The sequence below is a fragment of the Ornithorhynchus anatinus genome, chromosome 2 (genome assembly GCF_004115215.2).
Source record: "Ornithorhynchus anatinus isolate Pmale09 chromosome 2, mOrnAna1.pri.v4, whole genome shotgun sequence".
In the NCBI taxonomy this organism is placed as follows: domain Eukaryota; kingdom Metazoa; phylum Chordata; class Mammalia; order Monotremata; family Ornithorhynchidae; genus Ornithorhynchus; species Ornithorhynchus anatinus.
In genome coordinates this window covers 28,117,240-28,136,455 of record NC_041729.1, presented here as the reverse complement: position 1 = coordinate 28,136,455, position 19,216 = coordinate 28,117,240, and the positions used below count along the sequence as shown (strand labels likewise).

Genomic DNA, 19,216 nt, shown 5'->3' with positions numbered 1-19,216 from the left:
GAAGGCTGGCTTCGACTTTCACCCGGAAGCCCACCCGCAGGCTCTGACCGAGACGCAGATAGGAGGGAGGCACCCGAGCACCCGCCGAACTCCTCGGGCCCCGAACCGCCCGGGGTCTTCGGGGCACCCGCGGGTCCGCCGGAGGTTTAGGGGGACCTCAGTCACTCTGAGGTGGAGCAGAGGAGAGGGGGAGCTTTGGGGCCGGATCTGGGACCCTCGTACGGTTGGGGCAGTGCCAGAATTTCCCTCCCCGGCATCTCAACGGGCGCTGGAGGTTCGGGTCCAGCCCAGATTCCTTCGGCACCCTCCCGAGTCTACAAGGACGCTGGTGGGGCTTGAAGGGGACCTGGAGCTGCGCTAGCCCCCAGAGAAATCCCCAACTAAATTCCACTGCTGGCGCCATTTGCATTCCACATTAGGCTCCTTTAGCCCCTCCTACGCTTTACTGCGGTCCCAAGCTACTCCCCAACCACACCCTGGGATCAGGGCTGGTGAAGAGAGGGCCCGGAAACGAGTCGGGCCCCAGTCCGCCAAGAAGCCAGGCCGGTCCGAGTAGCGCGACGAGACGCCGGTTCCGCGTTCTGTCACGCCGTCCCCGTCGGCAACCCCGCAGCGTCCCGGACCTGGCACGATCCGAAGTTGACCTCATCCAAATTCAGGCTCAACCCCGGGAAGCGACTGCTGGATTCCCTATTCTTCTCCTTCCGCGCCCTGAAACTTCTGGGGATCCCCAGCTCCTGGGCCCATCCCGCAGAGGCTGAACCGAATTCTCAGGGGCTTCTAGGAGAAACTAGGGATTTCCAGAGTGAAGCGGGTGGTCATGAGGCGGCAAGGCGTCACCCATCCTGCCTGACCAAGCTTTCAGCCCCACCCCCGTCCACTCTGAATGAGACGAGAACTCGGGAGGTGTGACTATCCCGCTGCCGCCAAAACCAGTTCCGAAGTTGCCCAACACCACTCCACCTTTGTTCACCACTGTAAGAAAACACAAATCCAGTGGAACTCGAGCAATAAGGGCAACGCCAATCCCATATTTACGCGGGACAGAATTCTTATAAGGGATACAGGCGACTAGAGCAGCCGCCCGGGGTAGGGCACGCGAGCAATACCGGGAACGCACGAGGACGAGGCCCTGATGGCGGCCGTTAACGTCCCGGCCGAGAGACGGCTCCGTGCCTCCCGCCTCCGAGTCCCGCGGGACTGACTTGAGGCGAGCGAGTTCCTGAATCTGGATCTAACTGGTCTCAGGAGGCCCAACTGGGAAATTGGAAAACTCGAGCCTGGTGGTGGATGTGGGCCAGGGAGTCTTCTTCCTTACTTGAAAGCGCCATTGTGGAGGTCCCTCTGGAGTTCTCCTTGCCACCTCGCTCGGCCTAACCGCTCCAAAATGCAGTAGGAAAAGTCCGGCAGCTTTAAATCAGGATCCCCTTCCAATCCTATCAGAGCCCTGTATCGCATCTCCTGTGAGGCAACAATGACCATTTTCTTCCCCCACCTGAAATCCAGAAACATCCAGAGAAATAACAGCGCTGAGTTACAGGGAGTGGACTGAGGAGACTCTTCAAATACCAAAGTCATTCTTAAACCGGATCACGCCCGTTCAACATACTTTAATGATAACGGTGTTGGTATCTGTTAGGCGCTTACTGTATGCAAAGCACTGTTCTAAGCGCTGGGGTAGATACGGGGTCCTCGGACTGTCCCCCGTGCGGCTCACAGTCTTCACCCCCATTTTACAGATGAGGTCACCGAGGCACAGAGGAGCGAAGCACTCGCCCGCGGTCGCCCAGCTGACGCGTGGCGGAGGCGGCATTCGAACCCATGACCTCCGCCTCCCAAGCCCGGGCTCTTGCCACTGAGCCACGCTGCTTCTCTAATCCTTTAATCCTTTTCAATTTTCCTTAACCCGAAACAGAACCCCGCTAAAGGGAGAAAAGGGGCCGCTCTGGGTGGTCCAACGCAGAACAGCGTGGCCCAACGGAAAGACCGGAGGCCTGGGAGTCGGAGGACCTGAGTTCTAATTCCGCCTCCATCCCATGCCTGCTGGCTGACTTTGGCTCACATTCTAAGCAGGAGGGAGAACAGGTATCGGATCCCCCTTTCACAGACGAGGTAAATGAGGCAGAGAGACGTTATGCGACTCGCCCAAGAGTACGCAGCAGGTAAGAGAAGCGGCGTAGCTCAGTGGAAAGAGCATGGGCTTGGGAGTCAGAGGTCATGGGTTCGAATAATAATAAGAATGTCGGTATTTGTTAAGCGCTTACTATGTGCAGAGCACTGTCCCAAGCGCTGGGGTAGGTACAGGGTCATCAGGTCGTCCCACGTGAGGCTCACAGTTCATCCCCATTTTACAGATGAGGTAACTGAGGCCCAGAGACGTGACTTGCCCGGTCACACAGCTGACAAGCGGCGGAGCCGGGATTCGAACTCACGACCTCTGACTCGCAAGCCCGGGCCCCTTCCACGCTGCTTCAAATCCCGGCTCAGGCGCTTGTCAGCTGTGTGACTTTGGGCGAGTCACTTCACTTCTCTGGGCCTCAGTCACCTCATCTGTAAAATAGGGATTAAGAGTGTGAGCCCCACGTGGGGCAACCTGATCACCTCGTATCCTCTCCAGCGCTTACAACAGTCCTTTGCACGTAGTAAGCGCTTGACAGGTGCCGTCGTTCTTATTAAGTGGGGGATCCAGGATTAGAACCCGGGCCCTCCTGACTCCCAGGCCCCCGCCCTATCCACTAGGCACTCAGCCACTCCTTGTGGGCAAGGATCATTTCTCTCAACTCTGTTGCACCGCCCTTTCCCAAGCGACCAGTACAGTGCTCTGGACACAGTAGGCACTCAATAAATACCACTGACTGATAACAGACGGGAGACACGGAATCTGTCGCCCCGGCGAGATGAGCGGGACACGAATCCCGAAGAGTTCCGAGAGGGCACGGCTAGATTTCTCCCCGAGAGGTGCAAAACAGGTTACTAGACGGAAATGCCGCCCGCAGTTTTTGAAACACCTCTAACGATTAAGATGGATGTCGAGGAAGGAAACTCCCGCCCTCCTCCTCCTAATATCTTGCCGCCTCTGTGAGAAACAGGATAAAGACAGATCGGCGTGAGCCGCAACGGCCATCTTCAACGCTCCGCTAAATCCGGTGCGCAGCGGCCGGTCCATCGCCGTCGAATCGCTTCCGACTCCCGGCGACTCCCTGGACCCGCTCTCTCCGGAACGTCCTTCCTTCGCCTCGTTCCGGCTTTTATTTATTGCTATTGTTCTCGTCTGTCCGTCTCCCCCGATGAGACCGTGAGCCCGTCAAAGGGCAGGGACTGTCTCTATCTGTTGCCCAATTGTCCATTCCAAGCGCTTAGTCCAGTGCTCTGCGCATAGTAAGCGCTCGATAAACACTATTGAATGAATGTGGAAGCGGTTTACCACGGCCTTCTTCCACAGCGTGGAACAGACCATCGATTGATTGACCTAAACGGGACCGAGAATCGCCGGGGCAGCGGAAGGTTTGTAAACCGAGTCCGTCGAGGCAGAGGACGGGGAAGCGGCCTGCCCCGCCTATTTGGGGGACCGGCTCGGGACCGCCCTCGAAGGGAATCTGGCCGGATGACCCGCCTGAGAGGCGAGAAGAGAGGGGCAGGTGCCGTCTCCCGGCCCGTTCAGCCGACGAGAACGGGGGTCCCTGGCTCGCCGGCTGCCCGACGAGCCCCTCTCTGGGCCTCCTCGGGGAGGCACAAGGGCCTATTTTTCAACCGAACAGGGAATGGTGAGAAGCGGAGGACACGCGGGTCGGCTCCGTTGTGGTAGGAACCCCGAATCCTATCGGTCCACGGCATTTATTCAGCGCTCGCTGTGTGCGGAGCACTGTAAGAGCCTGGACTTCGGAGCCAGAGGTCGTGGGTTCGACTCCCGGCCCTGCCACTTGTCAGCTGGGTGACTGGGGGCGAGTCACTTCGCTTCCCTGTGCCTCGGTTCCCTCATCTGTAAAGCGGGGGTTAACCGTGAGCCTCACGTGGGACGACCTGATGACCCTGCATCTCCCCCGGCGCTTAGAACGGTGCCCTGCACGTAGTAAGCGCTTAACCAACACCGACATCATTATTATTATTATTACTACAAGAGTTGGCCTACACCATCCCAGCCCTCAAAGAGCTTAGAATTCAGACCTACGATCCCGGTACCCGTTACGGCGCCACATACCCCGCACGTCGACGCCATCTGGAACTTGATTCTTTGAAAAGCTAAAAAGGTCGAATCGGCGGTGACCTCTCCCTAGCCCAGGGAACCCTATCCCGCTCTAGCTAATGACACCATAGGGAGCCGAGCCAAACAAATGATTTCCAAGGCCACAAGTGAATTAGACTCTAAACACCTGCCAGACAGGGCTGTTCTGCAAACAGAGACATCCTTCGATAACTCGGGCCCTCCGAAGCCCTTTACGACTTGGACACCGTTTTGAAACAATCGGGTGCCCCGGAATCTCACCTTTCGAAAGCTTCGGTGACGGTACAGGTGGGCTGCAGAGACGCCGTCCTTATCTGATCGGTAATGTCTACCCTCTCGTTGAAATACTGGCAAGAGCCCTGTATGCCGTCCTTATGGTCTAATATCATACAGACGGGGTAGACGTCCTCCGGCGGGACCGGATCTCGCCTTGACTCGAGGATTCCCGTTTCCAGATCTATCTCTTCATACCTAAAATGAAAACGCAGGCGTCACGAACCCTCCCGGTATCGTCATCCGCCTTCCTGAGCGACCTCACGGGGACAGATTCCAGAGGAGAGCGAAGGTGCGCGCGCGGATCGTTCTTCGGCGGCAGCCGCGGGTCTGGTACGGTAATAACGTGCTTAAAATGGGCCGGGCACCGCACTGAGCACTGGGGGAGATGCAAGAAATCAGAAGGTCTCAGGTGGGCGACCACCCGCTTCACCGCTTTACCGCATCACACGTTCACCGACGACCTCCTTCCGGCCAAGCCCGACGGGGCCCCGCTCCGTCCTGATCCTCCTGAGACCTCTCGGCCGCCCTCCACGCCGCGACCGCCCCCTTCTCCCGGAAACGTGACCCGACCCGAGCTTCGCCGACACCGTCCTCTCCCGGTTCTCCCGTTTCTCCGGCCGTTCATTCCCTTCGTGGGCTCCTCCTCTGCACCCTAACCGTGGGGGTCCCTCGGGGGTTCGCTCCCGGGTCCCCTTCTATTCTCCCCCTCCACCCGCTCCCCTGGAGAACTCGCTCGCCACCCCCACGCAGACGATACCCAAAACCGACGCCTTCGGCCCCTGGGGAGGCTCGCCTCTCCTCCTGCCCTCGGGACGCCGCCTCCGGGCTGTCCCGCCTACACGCGTCCGGACCGGACGTCGGCATCTCCCCACCCAAACGACGTCTCTCCGGTGACCCTCCCCGTCCGCGAGCCCGTCACGCCGGGGTCATCCTCGATCCGTCTCTCTGACCGAACCCATACTGGATGCGTACCGCCGGTGGTTTCCCGTTCAACCTCTGCATCCACCGGAAACTCATTCATCCGATAGTGTCTACCGAGCGCTTACTAGGCGCGGAGCACCGTACTGAGCGCTCGGGCAACTCCTTACCGTAGGCTTTGAGACGATCGACTCTCCCCCTCCTACCTCACCTCTCTGATTGGCTACTGCGGCCCCGCCGGCACACCTGGCCCTCCTGAGGCCGATTTCCTCCCCGTACCTCCGTCTCATCTACCTCGCCGCCTACCCTTCGCTCACATCCTTCCTCCGGCCTGCGATTCCCTCTCCCCGCCTTCAGAGCCTTACTAAAAATCACGTCTCCACCAAGAGGTTTTCCCCGACTAAGCTCTCATTCCTCCCACCCCCCTCCTCTTCCGCGCCGCCCCCGCGCTCGACACTCACCCCACCGCGAATAATCACAACTCCGCGCCCGTCTCCCTCCCTAAACCGTCGGCTTCCCGTGTGCCGGGGACACGGGTCCACCGACCGTTGTTCGGTTCTGTCTTTAAATGGTGTTTGACGAACGCTTCCTAAGGGCAGGGAACGCTTCTGATGCTATATTGTTATATATGTTATATATATATATATATATGTTATGTTATATACGTCATATAAATGCCAACATTACTATTATTGTACCCTCCTAAGCGCTCAGCACAGTCCTCTGCACGCGGTAAGCGCTCGATACGATTATTCATGATGATAAGGTTAATAACAACAATGTCGGTATTTCTTAAGCGCTTACTACGTGCCGAGCACCGTCCTAAGCGCTGGGGTAGATGCAGGGTCGTCGGGTGGTCCCACGTGAGGCTCCCCGTTGTTAATCCCCATTTTACAGATGAGGGAACCGAGGCCCGGAGAAGTGAAGTGACTCGCCCACAGTCACCCAGCTGACAAGCGGCAGAGCCGGGAGTCGAACCCGTGACCTCTGACTCCGAAGCCCGGGCTCTTTCCACTGAGCCACGCTGCTCCCCCCGATGATAATGACGACGACGGTAAGAAGGTGCCGGGCACTGTACTTGGCACCGGGGGAGATGCGACCCCATCGGGTCGGACACGGTCCGCGTCCTACGTGCGGTTCATAATCCCAATCCCCATTTCACAGACGAGGTACACTGAGGCACGGGGAAGTTCAAGCGACGGGTCCGAGGTCACACAGCCGGCAAGTGGATTAGAACCCGGGTACTTCCGACTCCTAGGCCCGTGCTTTATTAACTAGACCACGATGCTTCCGTACTTTGAGGAGTTTATAACAATAACGTTGGCATTTGTTAAGCGCTTACTAGGCGCCGAGCACCGTTGTAAGCGCTGGGGGAGAGACAGGGTGATCAGGTCGTCCCACGTGGGGCTCACACACTTTTAATCCCCATTTGACAGATGAGAGACCTGAGGCCCAGAGAAGTGAAGTGACTCCCCCACGGTCACACAGCTAGGTGGCAGAGCCGGGAGTCGAACTCATGACCTCTGACTCCGAAGCCCGGGCACTTTCCACCGAGTCACGCTGCTTCTACCGCGGGCAGAGAACCGGGCTGAGCCTACCGCCCCGGAGACGTTCAGTAAACGTCACTGACGGCCCGACCCGACAGGGGGTGGTCTCGAACGGCCCGAGGGCCCACCGCCGGCCCCCCGGAGCGGACCGGGCCCGAAGTCAATAATGATGTTGGTATCCGTTAGGCGCTTCCTACGTGCAGAGCGCTGTTCTAAGCGCTGGGGGAGATACAGGGTCACCGGGTGGTCCCACGTGAGGCTCACCGTCTTCATCCCCGTTTTCCAGATGAGGGAACTGAGGCCCAGAGAAGTGACTCGCCCACAGCCACCCGGCTGACAAGCGGCAGAGGCGGGATTCGAACCCATGACCTCCGACTCCCCAGCCCGGGCTCTTTCCACTGAGCCGCCGCCCCGGGCTCCCCGTCATCCTGCCGTTTCGTACTCTCCCAAGGTAGAGCGCTCTGCACAGAGTCGGCGTTCGGTAAATACCACCGACTGCCGCATTTCCCAGGGGGAGCGGCGGGGCTCGGTGTCGGAGGTCATGGGTTCGACTCCCGGCACGGCCACTCGTCAGCTGCGTGACTGTGGGCGAGACGCTTCACTCCTCGGTGCCTCAGTGACCTCATCTGGAAAATGGGGGCGAAGACCGCGAGCCGCACGTGGGACGACCCGACGACCCCGGATCCCCCCCAGCGCTTAGAACGGCGCTCGGCACATAGTGAGCGCTCAACGAATACCGACATTATTATTATCAGCGGGTGGAGCTCGGGCCCGGGAGCCAGAAGGGCATGGGTTCAAATCTCCGCTCCGCCACCCGTCTGCTGCGCGGCCTCGGGCAAGCCACTCGACCCCTCCGGGCCTCACTCGCCTCATCCGTTAAATGGGGCTTAAGACCGAGAGCCCCAAGGGGGTGGGACGTACCGACTGCCTCGTACCTACCCCGGCGCTCCGGACAGCGCACGGCACACAGCGAGCGCGTAACGAGTACCGCGGTCACGACCGTCCGTCTTGCGGGGAAGCAGCCCGGCGTAGCGGCCGCGGGAGTCGGGAGGTCACGGGTTCTAATCCCGGCTCCGCCGCGGGCCTGCTGCGGGACCCCGGGCGGGTCGCTCGCCTTCCCTGCGCCTCGGTCACCTCGGTTGTCGGATGGGGATTAGGACCGAGAGCCCCCCGGGGGGCCGAACCCATCGCCTTCCCTCCACCCCGGCGCTCAGCACAGTGCCGGGAACGCGGAAAGCGCTTAACGGATACCGTCGTCGGGATGGGCATCTCTTCGCCGCGCCCGGGTTCTCTCGACTGTAAAAGGGGGATCGAGAGCGGGAGCCCCGTGCGGGACGGGGGGGACGGGGGGGTGGGTCCAACCCCATTATCTCCTCTCTACCCCAGCGCTTAGCGCAGTGCTCGGCACCCAGGAAGCGCTCAACCGATACCACGATCCGCATGGCTCCACTCTTCGGTGTCCGGGTTCCGTCGGCCGCAAACGGGGACCGGGCCCCAACCCCGTCGGCTCCTTGTCGGCTGCGTGGCCCTGGGCGAGTCACTTCACTTCTCTGTGCCTCAGTTCCCTCGTCTGGAAAATGGGGATTAACTGTGAGCCTCACGTGGGACGGCTTGATGACCCCCCGTATCTCCCCCCGCGCTTAGAACAGTGCTCTGCACACCGTAAGCGCCTAACAAGTACCAACATTATGATTATCCTATCTACCCCGGCGCTCAGAACGGCGCCCGGCGCGTAGGAAGGGCTCAGTACGGCGCCCGGGGCACCCAGCGAGTGCTCATTTAAGCCGTCAAGCGCTCAGTACAGAGGTCCGCACCCCAGGACGGCGCCGTGACCCACTAAGCGCTCAATAAATCCGTCAAGTGCTTAGCACAGCACCGTGCACCCAGTAAGCGTTCGGCAAACCCATCAAGCGCTCAGTAGAGCGCTATGCACCCGGTAGGCGCTCGGTCCGGTGCTCCGCACCCAGTAAGCGCTCAGTTCAGTGCCCCGCAGCCAGTGCGCGCTCAGTCCAGTGCCCTGCACCCAGTGCGTGCTCGGGAGAGGCCTGTGCACCCAGGAGGCGCTCAGTCCAGTGTTCTGCACGCGGTGCGCACTCAGGAGAGGCCTGGGCACCCAGGAGGCGCTCGGTCCGGTGCTCCGCACCCAGTAAGCGCTCAGTTCAGTGCCCCGCAGCCAGTGCGCGCTCAGTCCAGTGCCCTGCACCCAGTGCGCGCTCGGGAGAGGCCTGTGCACCCAGGAGGCGCTCGGTCCGGTGCTCCGCACCCAGTAAGCGCTCAGTTCAGTGCCCCGCAGCCAGTGCGTGCTCAGTCCAGTGCCCTGCACCCAGTGCGCGCTCGGGAGAGGCCTGTGCACCCAGAAGGCGCTCAGTCCAGTGTTCTGCACGCGGTGCGCACTCAGGAGAGGCCTGGGCACCCAGGAGGCGCTCAGTCCGGTGCTCTGCACCCGGTGCGCGCTCAGTGCAGTGCCCGGCAGCCGGGAGGCGCTCGGTGCAGCGCCCTGCACCCAGTAAGCGCTCAGTGCAGTGCTCTGCACCCGGTGCGCGCTCAGGAGAGGCCTGGGCACCCAGGAGGCGCTCAGTGCAGTGCTCTGCACCCGGTGCGCGCTCAGTGCAGCGCCCTGCACCCGGGAGGGGCTCGGTCCGGCGCCCTGCACCCAGTGCGCGCTCAGAAGAGGCCTGGGCACCCAGGAGGGGCTCGGTGCAGGCGGGGGGGGGGGGGGGGGTCCGGGGGCGCTGACCGGTCGTGGAGGAGGAGCGGGGGCCGGTCTCGGGGCTCGGCGAAGAAGGCGAGGTGCGGGTGGGCGCAGAGCGCGCGCCAGAGGAACTCGTGCGTGTGCGGCTCGAGCGGCAGCGGGAAGGGCGGCAGGCGGGCCTCCAGTCGCCGCCACAGCGCCGGCAGCGACAGCCCCGCCAGGCCCTCCAGGGACACCTCGTCCAGCAGGGCCTCCAGGGCGTCCATCGCCGCCCTCCCTCCTCCTCCCTCCTCCCTCCTCCCCCGCTCCCCTCAGCGCCCCGCGCGCCTGCGCCGCCCGCCTCGCGTCACTTCCGGGGCGGGGCCCGCCGACGTCGCCCCCCCCCCCCATTGGCGGTCGCCCGGGGAACGGCAAACAGCCGGGCCCGCCCCCTTCCGGCCGCCCCGCGCCCTGCACCCGCCCCGCCATGGACGGTGAGTGTCCGTCCCTCCGTCCGCGAGGGGAATCGGGTGGTCACTAGGTGCGAAGCACTGCGCTGAGCGCTGCAGGAGGACGCGGAGGGGTCGGGTGGTCGCCAACTAGGTGCGAAGCGCTGGGCTAAGCGCTGGTGGAGACGCGAGGGGATCGGGTGGTCGCCTGCTGTGCACCAAGCACTGGCCTAAACGCTGGAGGGGACAGAAGGTGATCGGGTGGTGGCTTACTAGGTGCGAAGCGCTGTCCTAAACGCTGGAGGGGACACACAGTGGCCAGGCGGGCGCTTACTAGGCGCCCAACACTGTCCTAAACGCTGGTGGGGACACAGAGTGGCCAGGCGGGCGCTTACTAAGCGCCCAACACTGTCCTAAACGCTGGTGGGGACACAGAGTGGCCAGGCGGGAGCTTACTAGGCGCCCAACACTGTCCTAAACGCTGGTGGGGACACAGAGTGGCCAGGCGGGCGCTTACTAGGTGCCCAACACTGTCCTAAACGCTGGTGGGGACACAGAGTGGCCAGGTGGGCGCTTACTAAGCGCCCAACACTGTCCTAAACGTTGGTGGGGACACAGAGTGGCCAGGCGGGCGCTTACTAGGCGCCCAACACTGTCCTAAACGCTGGTGGGGACACAGAGTGTCCAGGCGGGCGCTTACTAGGTGTCCAACACTGTCCTAAACGCTGGTGGGGACACAGAGTGGGCAGGCGGGAGCTTCCTAGGCGCCCAACACTGTCCTAAACGCTGGTGGGGACACAGAGTGGCCAGGCGGGCGCTTCCTGGGCGCCCAACACTGTCCTAAACGCTGGTGGGGACACAGAGTGGCCAGGCGGGCGCTTACTAGGCGCCCAACACTGTCCTAAACGCTGGTGGGGACACAGAGTGGCCAGGCGGGCGCTTCCTGGGCGCCCAACACTGTCCTAAACGCTGGTGGGGACACAGAGTAGGCAGGCGGGAGCTTCCTAGGCGCCCAACACTGTCCTAAACGCTGGTGGGGACACAGAGTGGCCAGGCGGGAGCTTCCTAGGCGCCCAACACTGTCCTAAACGCTGGTGGGGACACAGAGTGGCCAGGCGGGAGCTTCCTAGGCGCCCAACACTGTCCTAAACGCTGGTGGGGACACAAGGGGATCGGGTGGCCGCTTACTGTGTGCCAAGCGCTGTCCTAAGCGCTGGAGGGGACACAAAGGTGATCGGGTGGTCGCCTACTGTGCACGAAGCACTGTGCTAAACGCCGGAGGGGACGCAAAGGTGATCGGGTGGTCGCTTACTAGGCACGAAGCACTGTGCTAAACGCCGGAGGGGACACGAGGGGATCGGGTGGTCGCTTACTGGGTGCCAAGCGCCGTCCTAAGCGCTGGAGGGGACACGAGGTGATCGGGTGGTCACTTATGATCGGGTGGTCACTCACTGTGTGCCAAGCACCGTTCTGAGCGCTGGTGGGGACGCGAGGGGATCTCGGGTGGTCGCTAACTAGGTGCGAAGCGCTGTCCTAAACGCTGGAGGGGACACGAGGTGATCGGGTGGTCACTCACTGTGTGCCAAGCACCGTTCTGAGCGCTGGAGGGGACGCGAGGCGATCGGGTGGTCCCCCGTGGGGCTCCCGGTCTTCATCCCCATTTCCCAGAGGAGGTCACTGAGGCCCAGAGAAGTGAAGTGACTTGCCCAAAGTCACACAGCTGACGAGGGGCGGAGCCGGGATTCGAACCCGTGACCCCTGCCTTCCCAAGCGCGGCCTCTCGCCACTGAGCCGCGCTGGGTCTGTGCCGGACACCGTGCTGAGCGCCGGGCAGGTCCTTGTCCCGCCCGGGGCTCCCGGCCTTCATCCCCATTTTACAGACCAGAGAAGCGAAGGGACGTGCCCAAGGCCAGCCATTCCTTATGATGATAGCGTTGGTGTTTGTCAAGCGCTTACTACGTGCCGAGCACTGTTCTAAGCGCTGGGGTAGACCCAGGGGAATCAGGGTGTCCCACGTGGGGCCTCACGGTCTTCATCCCCGTTTTACAGATGAGGGAACCGAGGCCCAGAGAAGTGAAGTGACTCGCCCACAGTCACCCAGCTGACAAGTGGCAGGGCCGGGATTCGAACTCATGAACTCTGACTCCCAAGCCCGGGCTCTTTCTACTGAGCCACGCTGCTTCCTGTGCACCGCTTACTGACTGTACTAGTGATAATCATAATGATATTTGGGGTGGCAAGTGCTTACTATGTGCAGAGCACTGTTTTAAGTGGTGGGGGCGAGTAATAATATAATAATGTTGGTATTTGTTAAGCGCCTACTATGTGCCGAGCGCTGTTCTAAGCGCTGGAGGGAATCATCATGATAATGTTGGTATTTGTTAAGCGCCTACTATGTGCCGAGCGCTGTTCTAAGCGCTGGAGGGAATCATCATGATAATGTTGGTATTTGTTAAGCGCTTACTATGTGTCGAGCGCTGTTCTAAGCGCTGGGGTGGATACAGGGTCATTAGGTTGTCCCATGTGGGGCTCATGGTCTTCATCCCCATTTTACAGATGAGGGAACTGAGGCACAGAGAAGTTAAGTGAATAATAATAATTATATTTGTTAAGCACTTACTATGTGGGAAGCACTGTTCTAAGCGCTGGGGGGGATAATAATAATAATAATAATAATAGTATTTGTTAAGCACGTACTATGCGCAAAACGCTGTTCCAAGCGCTGGACGAGGTGATCGGGTTGTCCCACGTGGGGCTCACAGTCTTCATCCCCATTTTACAGATGAGGGAACTGAGGCACAGAGAAGTGAGGTGAATAATAATAAAAATGATTGTATCTGTTAAGCGCTGACTATGTGCAAAGCACCGTTTTAAGCGCTGGGGGGGAGATAATGATGGTATCTGTTAAGCGCTTACTATACGCTAAGCGCTGGACGAGGCGATCGCGTTGTCCCGCGTGGGGCTCACAGTCTTCACCCCCATTCTGCGGAGGAGGGAGCTGAGGCCCAGAGAAGTGAAATGCCTTGCCCAAAGTCACACAACTGACAGGCGGGGGCGGCGGGATTAGAACCCACGACCTCTGACTCCCCGGCCCGGGGCTCTTGCCACTGAGCCACGCTGCTTCGTGAAAAAGTGACGGTTGGGCGGGAATCGAACCCGGGTCAAGGGCTTGGAAGGCAGCGAGGCCAACTGACCCCTGTACCGCCTGGGGAAGTGCGATTCAACAACAGAGAGAGACCGTCCCTGCCCGCGACGGGCTCGCAGTCTAGAAGCGGCGGGACACGGTAATAATAATAATAATAATAATAACGTTGGTATTCGTTAAGCGCTTACTATGTGCCGAGCACCGTTCTAAGCGCTGGGGTAGACACAGGGGAATCGGGTCGTCCCACGTGGGGCTCAGGGTCTTCATCCCCGTTTCACAGATGAGGGACCTGAGTCCCCGAGAAGTGAAGTGACCTGCCCAGAGTCACACAGCTGACAAGTGGCCGAGCCGGGATTCGAACCCATGACCTCTGACTCCAAAGCCCGTGCTCTTTCCACCGAGCCACGCTGCTTCTCTTCGGACACGGGCGTCCAAACCTGTCTCCTTGGGTGGTTTTGTTGTCCGTCTCCCGTCGTTGGGCGGGGACGGTCTCCATCCGTTGCCGAGTTGGGCTTGCCAAGCGCTTAGTGCGGTGCTCTGCCCCCGGTAAGCGCTCAGTAAATACGATCGAATGAATGAAACCAAGTGAACAGGCATCGCTGACGTCAGTGTAAAGAAACAGAATCACAGATACATACGCACACCATTGATCGAAGTAGAATTATAATTACGTACGTATATACACAAGTAATAATAATATTCGTATTTGTTAAGCGCTTACTATGTGCAGAGCGCCGTTCTAAGCGCTGGGGGAGATCCGGGGTCATCGGGTCGTCCCACGTGAGGCTCACGGTTAATCCCCATTTTCCAGATGAGGTCACTGAGGCCCAGAGAAGTGACTGGCCCACAGTCACCCAGCTGACGGGTGGCAGAGCCGCGAGTCGGACCCGTGACCTCCGACTCCGAAGCCCGGGCTCTTTCCGCTGAGCCGCGCTGCTTCCCGGGGATTGTACTCGCCAAGCGCTTAGTGCGGTGCTCTGCACCCAGTAAGCGCTCTAGGCCACGTTGGCAGGAGACGGGGACATCGGGCCCCTCAGCTCCGGACTGGAATTTTTATCTGAAAGCTCACCTCCTCCAAGAGGCCTTCCCAGACCGAGCTCCCCCCTTTTTCCCTCTGCTCCCTCAACGCCCCCCTTCACCTCTCCGCAGCCAAACCCTCTTCTCCCCCCTCTCCCTCTCCTCCTCCCCCTCTCCCGTCCCACCCCCTCGGCACCGTACTCGTCCGCTCGACTGTATAGATCTTCATCACCCTATTTCTTTTGTTAATTTGATGGACATCGCCCTGATTCTATTTATTTGCCATCGTTTTTACGAGACGTTCTTCCCCTCGACTCTATTTATCGCCATCGTTCTCGTCTGTCCGTCTCCCCCGATTAGACCGTGAGCCCGTCCGAGGGCAGGGACCGTCTCTATCTGTTGCCGATTTGTACATCCCAAGCGCTCTGCCCGTAGTAAGCGCTCAATAAATACTGTTGCTTGGCTGTCTGTCTCCCCGCTTCTAGACTGTGAACCCGTTGTGGGGGAGGGATCGTCTCTATCTGTTGCTGCATTGTACTTTCCGAGCGCTTAGTGCAGTGCTGTGCAGCCAGTAAGCGCTCAATAAATAAGACGGAATGAATAATTCTCCTGTTTCAGCCTTCAGTTATGCACGTATCCTTTTTTCCGTTCTCTTCCTCCTCCTGTCCGTTAAGAGCGTATTTCTCCTCCGTTAGGCCGCCAGCTCCTGGAAGGCGGGGATCGGGTCTCCTGCCTCACTACCGTACTCTCCCTAGGGCTCAACACAGCGCTCTGCGTAATAATAATGATCATGTCGGTATTTGTTAAGCGCTTACTATGTGCAGAGCGCTGTTCTGAGCGCTGGGGTAGATACAGGGTCATCATGTTGTCCCACGTGAGGCTCACAGTGAATCCCCATTTTACAGATGAGGTGACCGAGGCCCAGAGCAGTGAAGTGACTCGCCCACAGTCACACAGCTGACGAGCGGCAGAGCCGGGATTCGAACCCATGACCTCTGACTCCCAAGCCCGGGCTCTCTCCACTGAGCCACGCTGCTTATACGGCTGACTGCTCGGCTACAGGCGTCTGTACGATGGGAAGCGTCTTCAAGCCTCCCCTCTCCAGTCACTCGCCCCTCCTTGGAGGAACTGGGGAGGGTGTGGAGAAGATGGCCGTTAGTAATAATAATGATGTTGTCATTTGTTAAGCACTCACTAGGTGCAGAGCACTGTTCTAAGCGCTGGGTAGATACAGGGTCTTCAGGTTGTCCCACGTGAGGCTCACAGTCTCCATCCCCATTTTCCAGATGAGGGAACTGAGGCCCGGAGAAGTGAAGTGACTTGCCCACAGTCCCACAGCCGACACGTGGCAGAGCCGGCATTCGAACCCATGACCTCTGCCTCCCAAGCCCGGGCTCTTTCCACTGAGCCACGCTGCTTCTCTAGCCCCGGGTCCATAGCCTGGTTCTAAAGTTCAGACTCCGGGCTCCACGGGGCCGATTGTTTTGGGTCCCCAGGCGCTTTAGGAGGTAGTTTAGCCCCTGGTGGGCTTGAAAATATTGACTAAATTGCCCTACTTCCTCTGCAACTTTAAATCTCATTACGCACCCTGGGCCTTACAAACTAACAGTATGAAGTGGGGGTTTTTTTCTGATTTTAGTGGTATAACAAGGAATAAAAAAAAAGATCCTTACTCTATTTTCATTCTCTCTCCTAAGGCACGTGGAGAAAAAAAAACCGTTATTGAGTATTGTGTCACAAACAAGATTATTTGTATCGTGAGGTCTGTAACCTCTGTTCCCTCTCTGTTAGGCCCTTCTGACTGGAAGTGTGACGTTTTTGTGAGTCTGCTGTGTTTTTGGTGTTCCTTTTCCCGCTTAAAGCGTCCAGAAGGCGAAATAAATTTCGGGAACATGAAATCTTTGTGTCTGACCTATTTTTCTCTTTTTCACTTTCTCGTTTGTTGTAGTCTCCCTTTGTTTTATCTCTTTCGATTCTTCTACAGCTGCTGTCATTCTTAACATCTAGGTGCTTGCCACCTTTTCTGTAGTTCTTCCCACACAATATTCTCCCCTGCCCAGGGGGAGACAGGCATCGGAAAGTTAATTGACCTGTAAAAGCGAATACTACGTTTGCGTGATAGAGAAGCAGCGTGGCTCAGTGGAAAGAGCACGGGCTTTGGAGTCAGAGGTCATGGGTTCGAATCCCGGCTCGGCCATGTCAGCTGTGGGACTTTGGGCAAGTCACTTAACTTCTCGGTGCCTCAGGTACCTCATCTGTAAAATGGGGATGAAGACCGTGAGCCCCACGTGGGACAACCTGATTCCCCTGTGTCTACCCCAGCGCTTAGAACAGTGCTTGGCACATAGTAAGCGCTTAACAAATACCAACGTTGTTATTATTATTAACGATCTGCACGTAGTTAATACTAATTATGGTATTTGTTAAGCGCTTACTGTGTGCCAAGCAATGTTTTAAGTTGGCACTCATGCTGTTTGGTTTACTGACACGCTTTCTGATATGCAGTCCCAGACACCGTATTACAGTGCAGTGTTGTTTCTCTCTTTTTGCCCCAATCTTCCAGTGTTTTCCCCATTTTGTGTCCTTCATTCCCTTCCATTATCCCCCTGTCCCCCCAGAAAATGGCTCTTTAATGTTCCTACCTAGTGCCTCGGTGAAGAATATGCTAAGCTCGCCGTTACTCGTGCGCCAGAGAGACTGTAAGATCACCTACAGACGTAGGTATTGGCAACTGCACAACAAATGGTTCCCCTCGAAGGTGAATTGATAAGTGCCGCTGCAACCCCCTCAAAGGGTCCTTGTGCTTAGGGGCTCTGGTAAACAAAAAAAAATAATGCGTTGGGCTTCTGGATTAGATTCGAAGATTTGAAAATCTTTACATTTCATGAAGCTACATGGCATTTTCGTGTCTGGGCAGGTGGAAAGGACTGTGTAATCGTAGGGGAAAGAGATTGAAGAAAGTTACCTTGCTCTGCCAAAGTCGAGAAGTCAGAGGCCAAAATCGGATTAAAATTCAGCCTCTGGATTTTCAGTCCTTATGCCATGAAAGCATTCGGAAGACATTTCCATTTTGAGCCGCCTTTTGCAGAAGAATGAAGGAAAAGTTACGTAGCCTTCGGACGGTTCCGGGCCGATTCCGTGCTCCATTTCTCAAAGACGCTTTCAGGGGACACCTAGCAGGATCGTTTTCAGAAAGAAAATCTATTCAAAGTGGCCCTTATCTTGGTAATGCAAGGGTATTTCAAAAGTAATTTTCAGTACTTTCTGGCTGCTTTCGTTCCTGATTTACCAAATGCACGGCGCTTGCCACGTGACTCCGTGAGCCTGTGTTAATGAAGAGGGGGTTGGGAATAGGTCAGAAAGAAAGAGAGGCAAAGTTAAGCAATGTTTAGGCCTCGCCTTACGCGCAAGCGATGCCCCAAAGTGTCACTGACTGGTTATCGTAGCCAGTGTTTTGGTATTTCAGACCGGGAGGAAACAGCTCATCTTAAGCACGTAGGCAGTGTTAGTATTTGTTAAGGGCTTACTATGTGCAGAGCACTGTTCTAAGCACTGAGGTAGAGGCAGGGTAATCAAGTTGTCCCACGTGAGGCTCACAGTTAATCCCCATTTTACAGATGAGGGAACTTAGGCCCAGAGAAGTTAAGTGACTTGCCCACAGTCACACAGCTGACAAGTGGCGGAGCCGGGATCTGAGCTCTTCGTAGAGAGCTGTGCGCATGGGAGTGCTCAAAAAATTACCACTGATCAATTGATATTCCTTTTATATTTGGTTTTTCATCTTTTCTATATGAAGAATAATAATGGTACTTGTTAATTAATGAATTATGGCATTTGTTAAGCGCTTACTATGTGCAAAGCACTGTTCTAAGCGCTGGGGAGGATACAAGGCGATCAGGTTGTCCCACTTGGGGCTCACAGTCTTCACCCCATTTTACAGATGAGGTAACTGAGGCACAGAGAAATTAAGTGACTTGCCCAGAGTCACACAGCTGGCAAGCGGCTGAACTGGGATTTGAACCCATCATGACCTCTGACTCCCAAGCCCGTGCTCTTTCCACTGAGCCACGCTGCTTCGTGCTTACTATGTGCCAAGCACTGTTCCAAGCGCTGGGATAGGTACAAGCGAATCAGGTTGGACACAGTCCCTGTCCCACACGGGGCTCACAGTCTCCATCCCTATTTCACAGATGGGGTAACTGAGTCCCAGAGAAGAGAAGTGATTTGCCCAAGGTCACACGGCAGGCAAGTGGCAGAGCCGGGATTAGAACCCATGACCTTCTGACTCCCAGGCTCATGCTCTATCCACTGTGCCCTGCTGCTCCTCCTGCCCTGCTTCCCTCCTCCTCCTCCTCCTCCTCCTCCTCCTCTCGAGGGCCCGGGCCGGGAAGCCCCACTCTTTCTCGTTTGGCTCCAATTCTGCGATTCCCCTGTGCCCCCGACTGCATCCCACTCTACCTGGTAGTGAAGATAACCCGTAGTAGTGAAGCTGTGACGATAACCAGTATTTTCCAATCAAGTCTCAAAAGGTATTTCATAATTAACCCTAGAAAGCTTTCAGAAAAAAGACTCGAAAGACTCACTGAGAGGTCACTGAAAGTAAATCTGGGCCACTTCTCATCAAACCCAGTGTCCTAGGAGTTTGCGCTAAGCCTAGCATATAGGAAACAGCTTAGGTTCTGCTAACCTTTCAATCAATTAATGATGTTTAATGAGCCTTACTGTTTATGGAGCGCTGTATTAAGCACTTGGCCTTAACCTAGAACGCTGTAGGTAATCCTGAATGTGAGAACAATCATTTTCATTTCTATTTCTCAACTATTGCTAGGGCAAGTAAAGGAAAAGAGGATCCTTTAGACTGTGAGCTCGTCGTGGGCAGGGAATGTGTCCGTTTTTATATTGTACTCTCCCAGATGCTTAGTCCAGTGCCTTGCACGCCATAAGCACTCAGTAAATACGATGGAATGAAAA

The 19,216-nt window shown here is 57.5% G+C and overlaps 2 protein-coding genes across 2 annotated transcripts in view; one reads left to right on the top strand and one right to left on the bottom strand.

The window, feature by feature from the left end:
* The window catches only part of GTF3C1 (general transcription factor IIIC subunit 1), a 70,741-nt gene extending 60,790 nt beyond the window's left edge, over window positions 1-9,951 (bottom strand). The window contains exons 1-3 of the mRNA XM_029050261.2: window positions 9,701-9,951; window positions 4,484-4,693; window positions 1,319-1,495 (exon numbers count right to left, since the gene is read on the bottom strand). Of these exons, the coding sequence (XP_028906094.1) occupies window positions 1,319-1,495; window positions 4,484-4,693; window positions 9,701-9,921 (608 nt within the window). The 5' untranslated portion in view covers window positions 9,922-9,951. The remainder of the gene's footprint in view (window positions 1-1,318; window positions 1,496-4,483; window positions 4,694-9,700) is intronic.
* Window positions 9,952-10,087: 136 nt separating this feature from the next.
* Window positions 10,088-19,216, top strand: part of KATNIP (katanin interacting protein) — a 116,448-nt gene continuing 107,319 nt past the window's right edge. Inside the window, exon 1 of the mRNA XM_029054329.1 lies at window positions 10,088-10,128. Coding sequence (XP_028910162.1) covers window positions 10,122-10,128 — 7 coding nt within the window. The 5' untranslated portion in view covers window positions 10,088-10,121. The remainder of the gene's footprint in view (window positions 10,129-19,216) is intronic.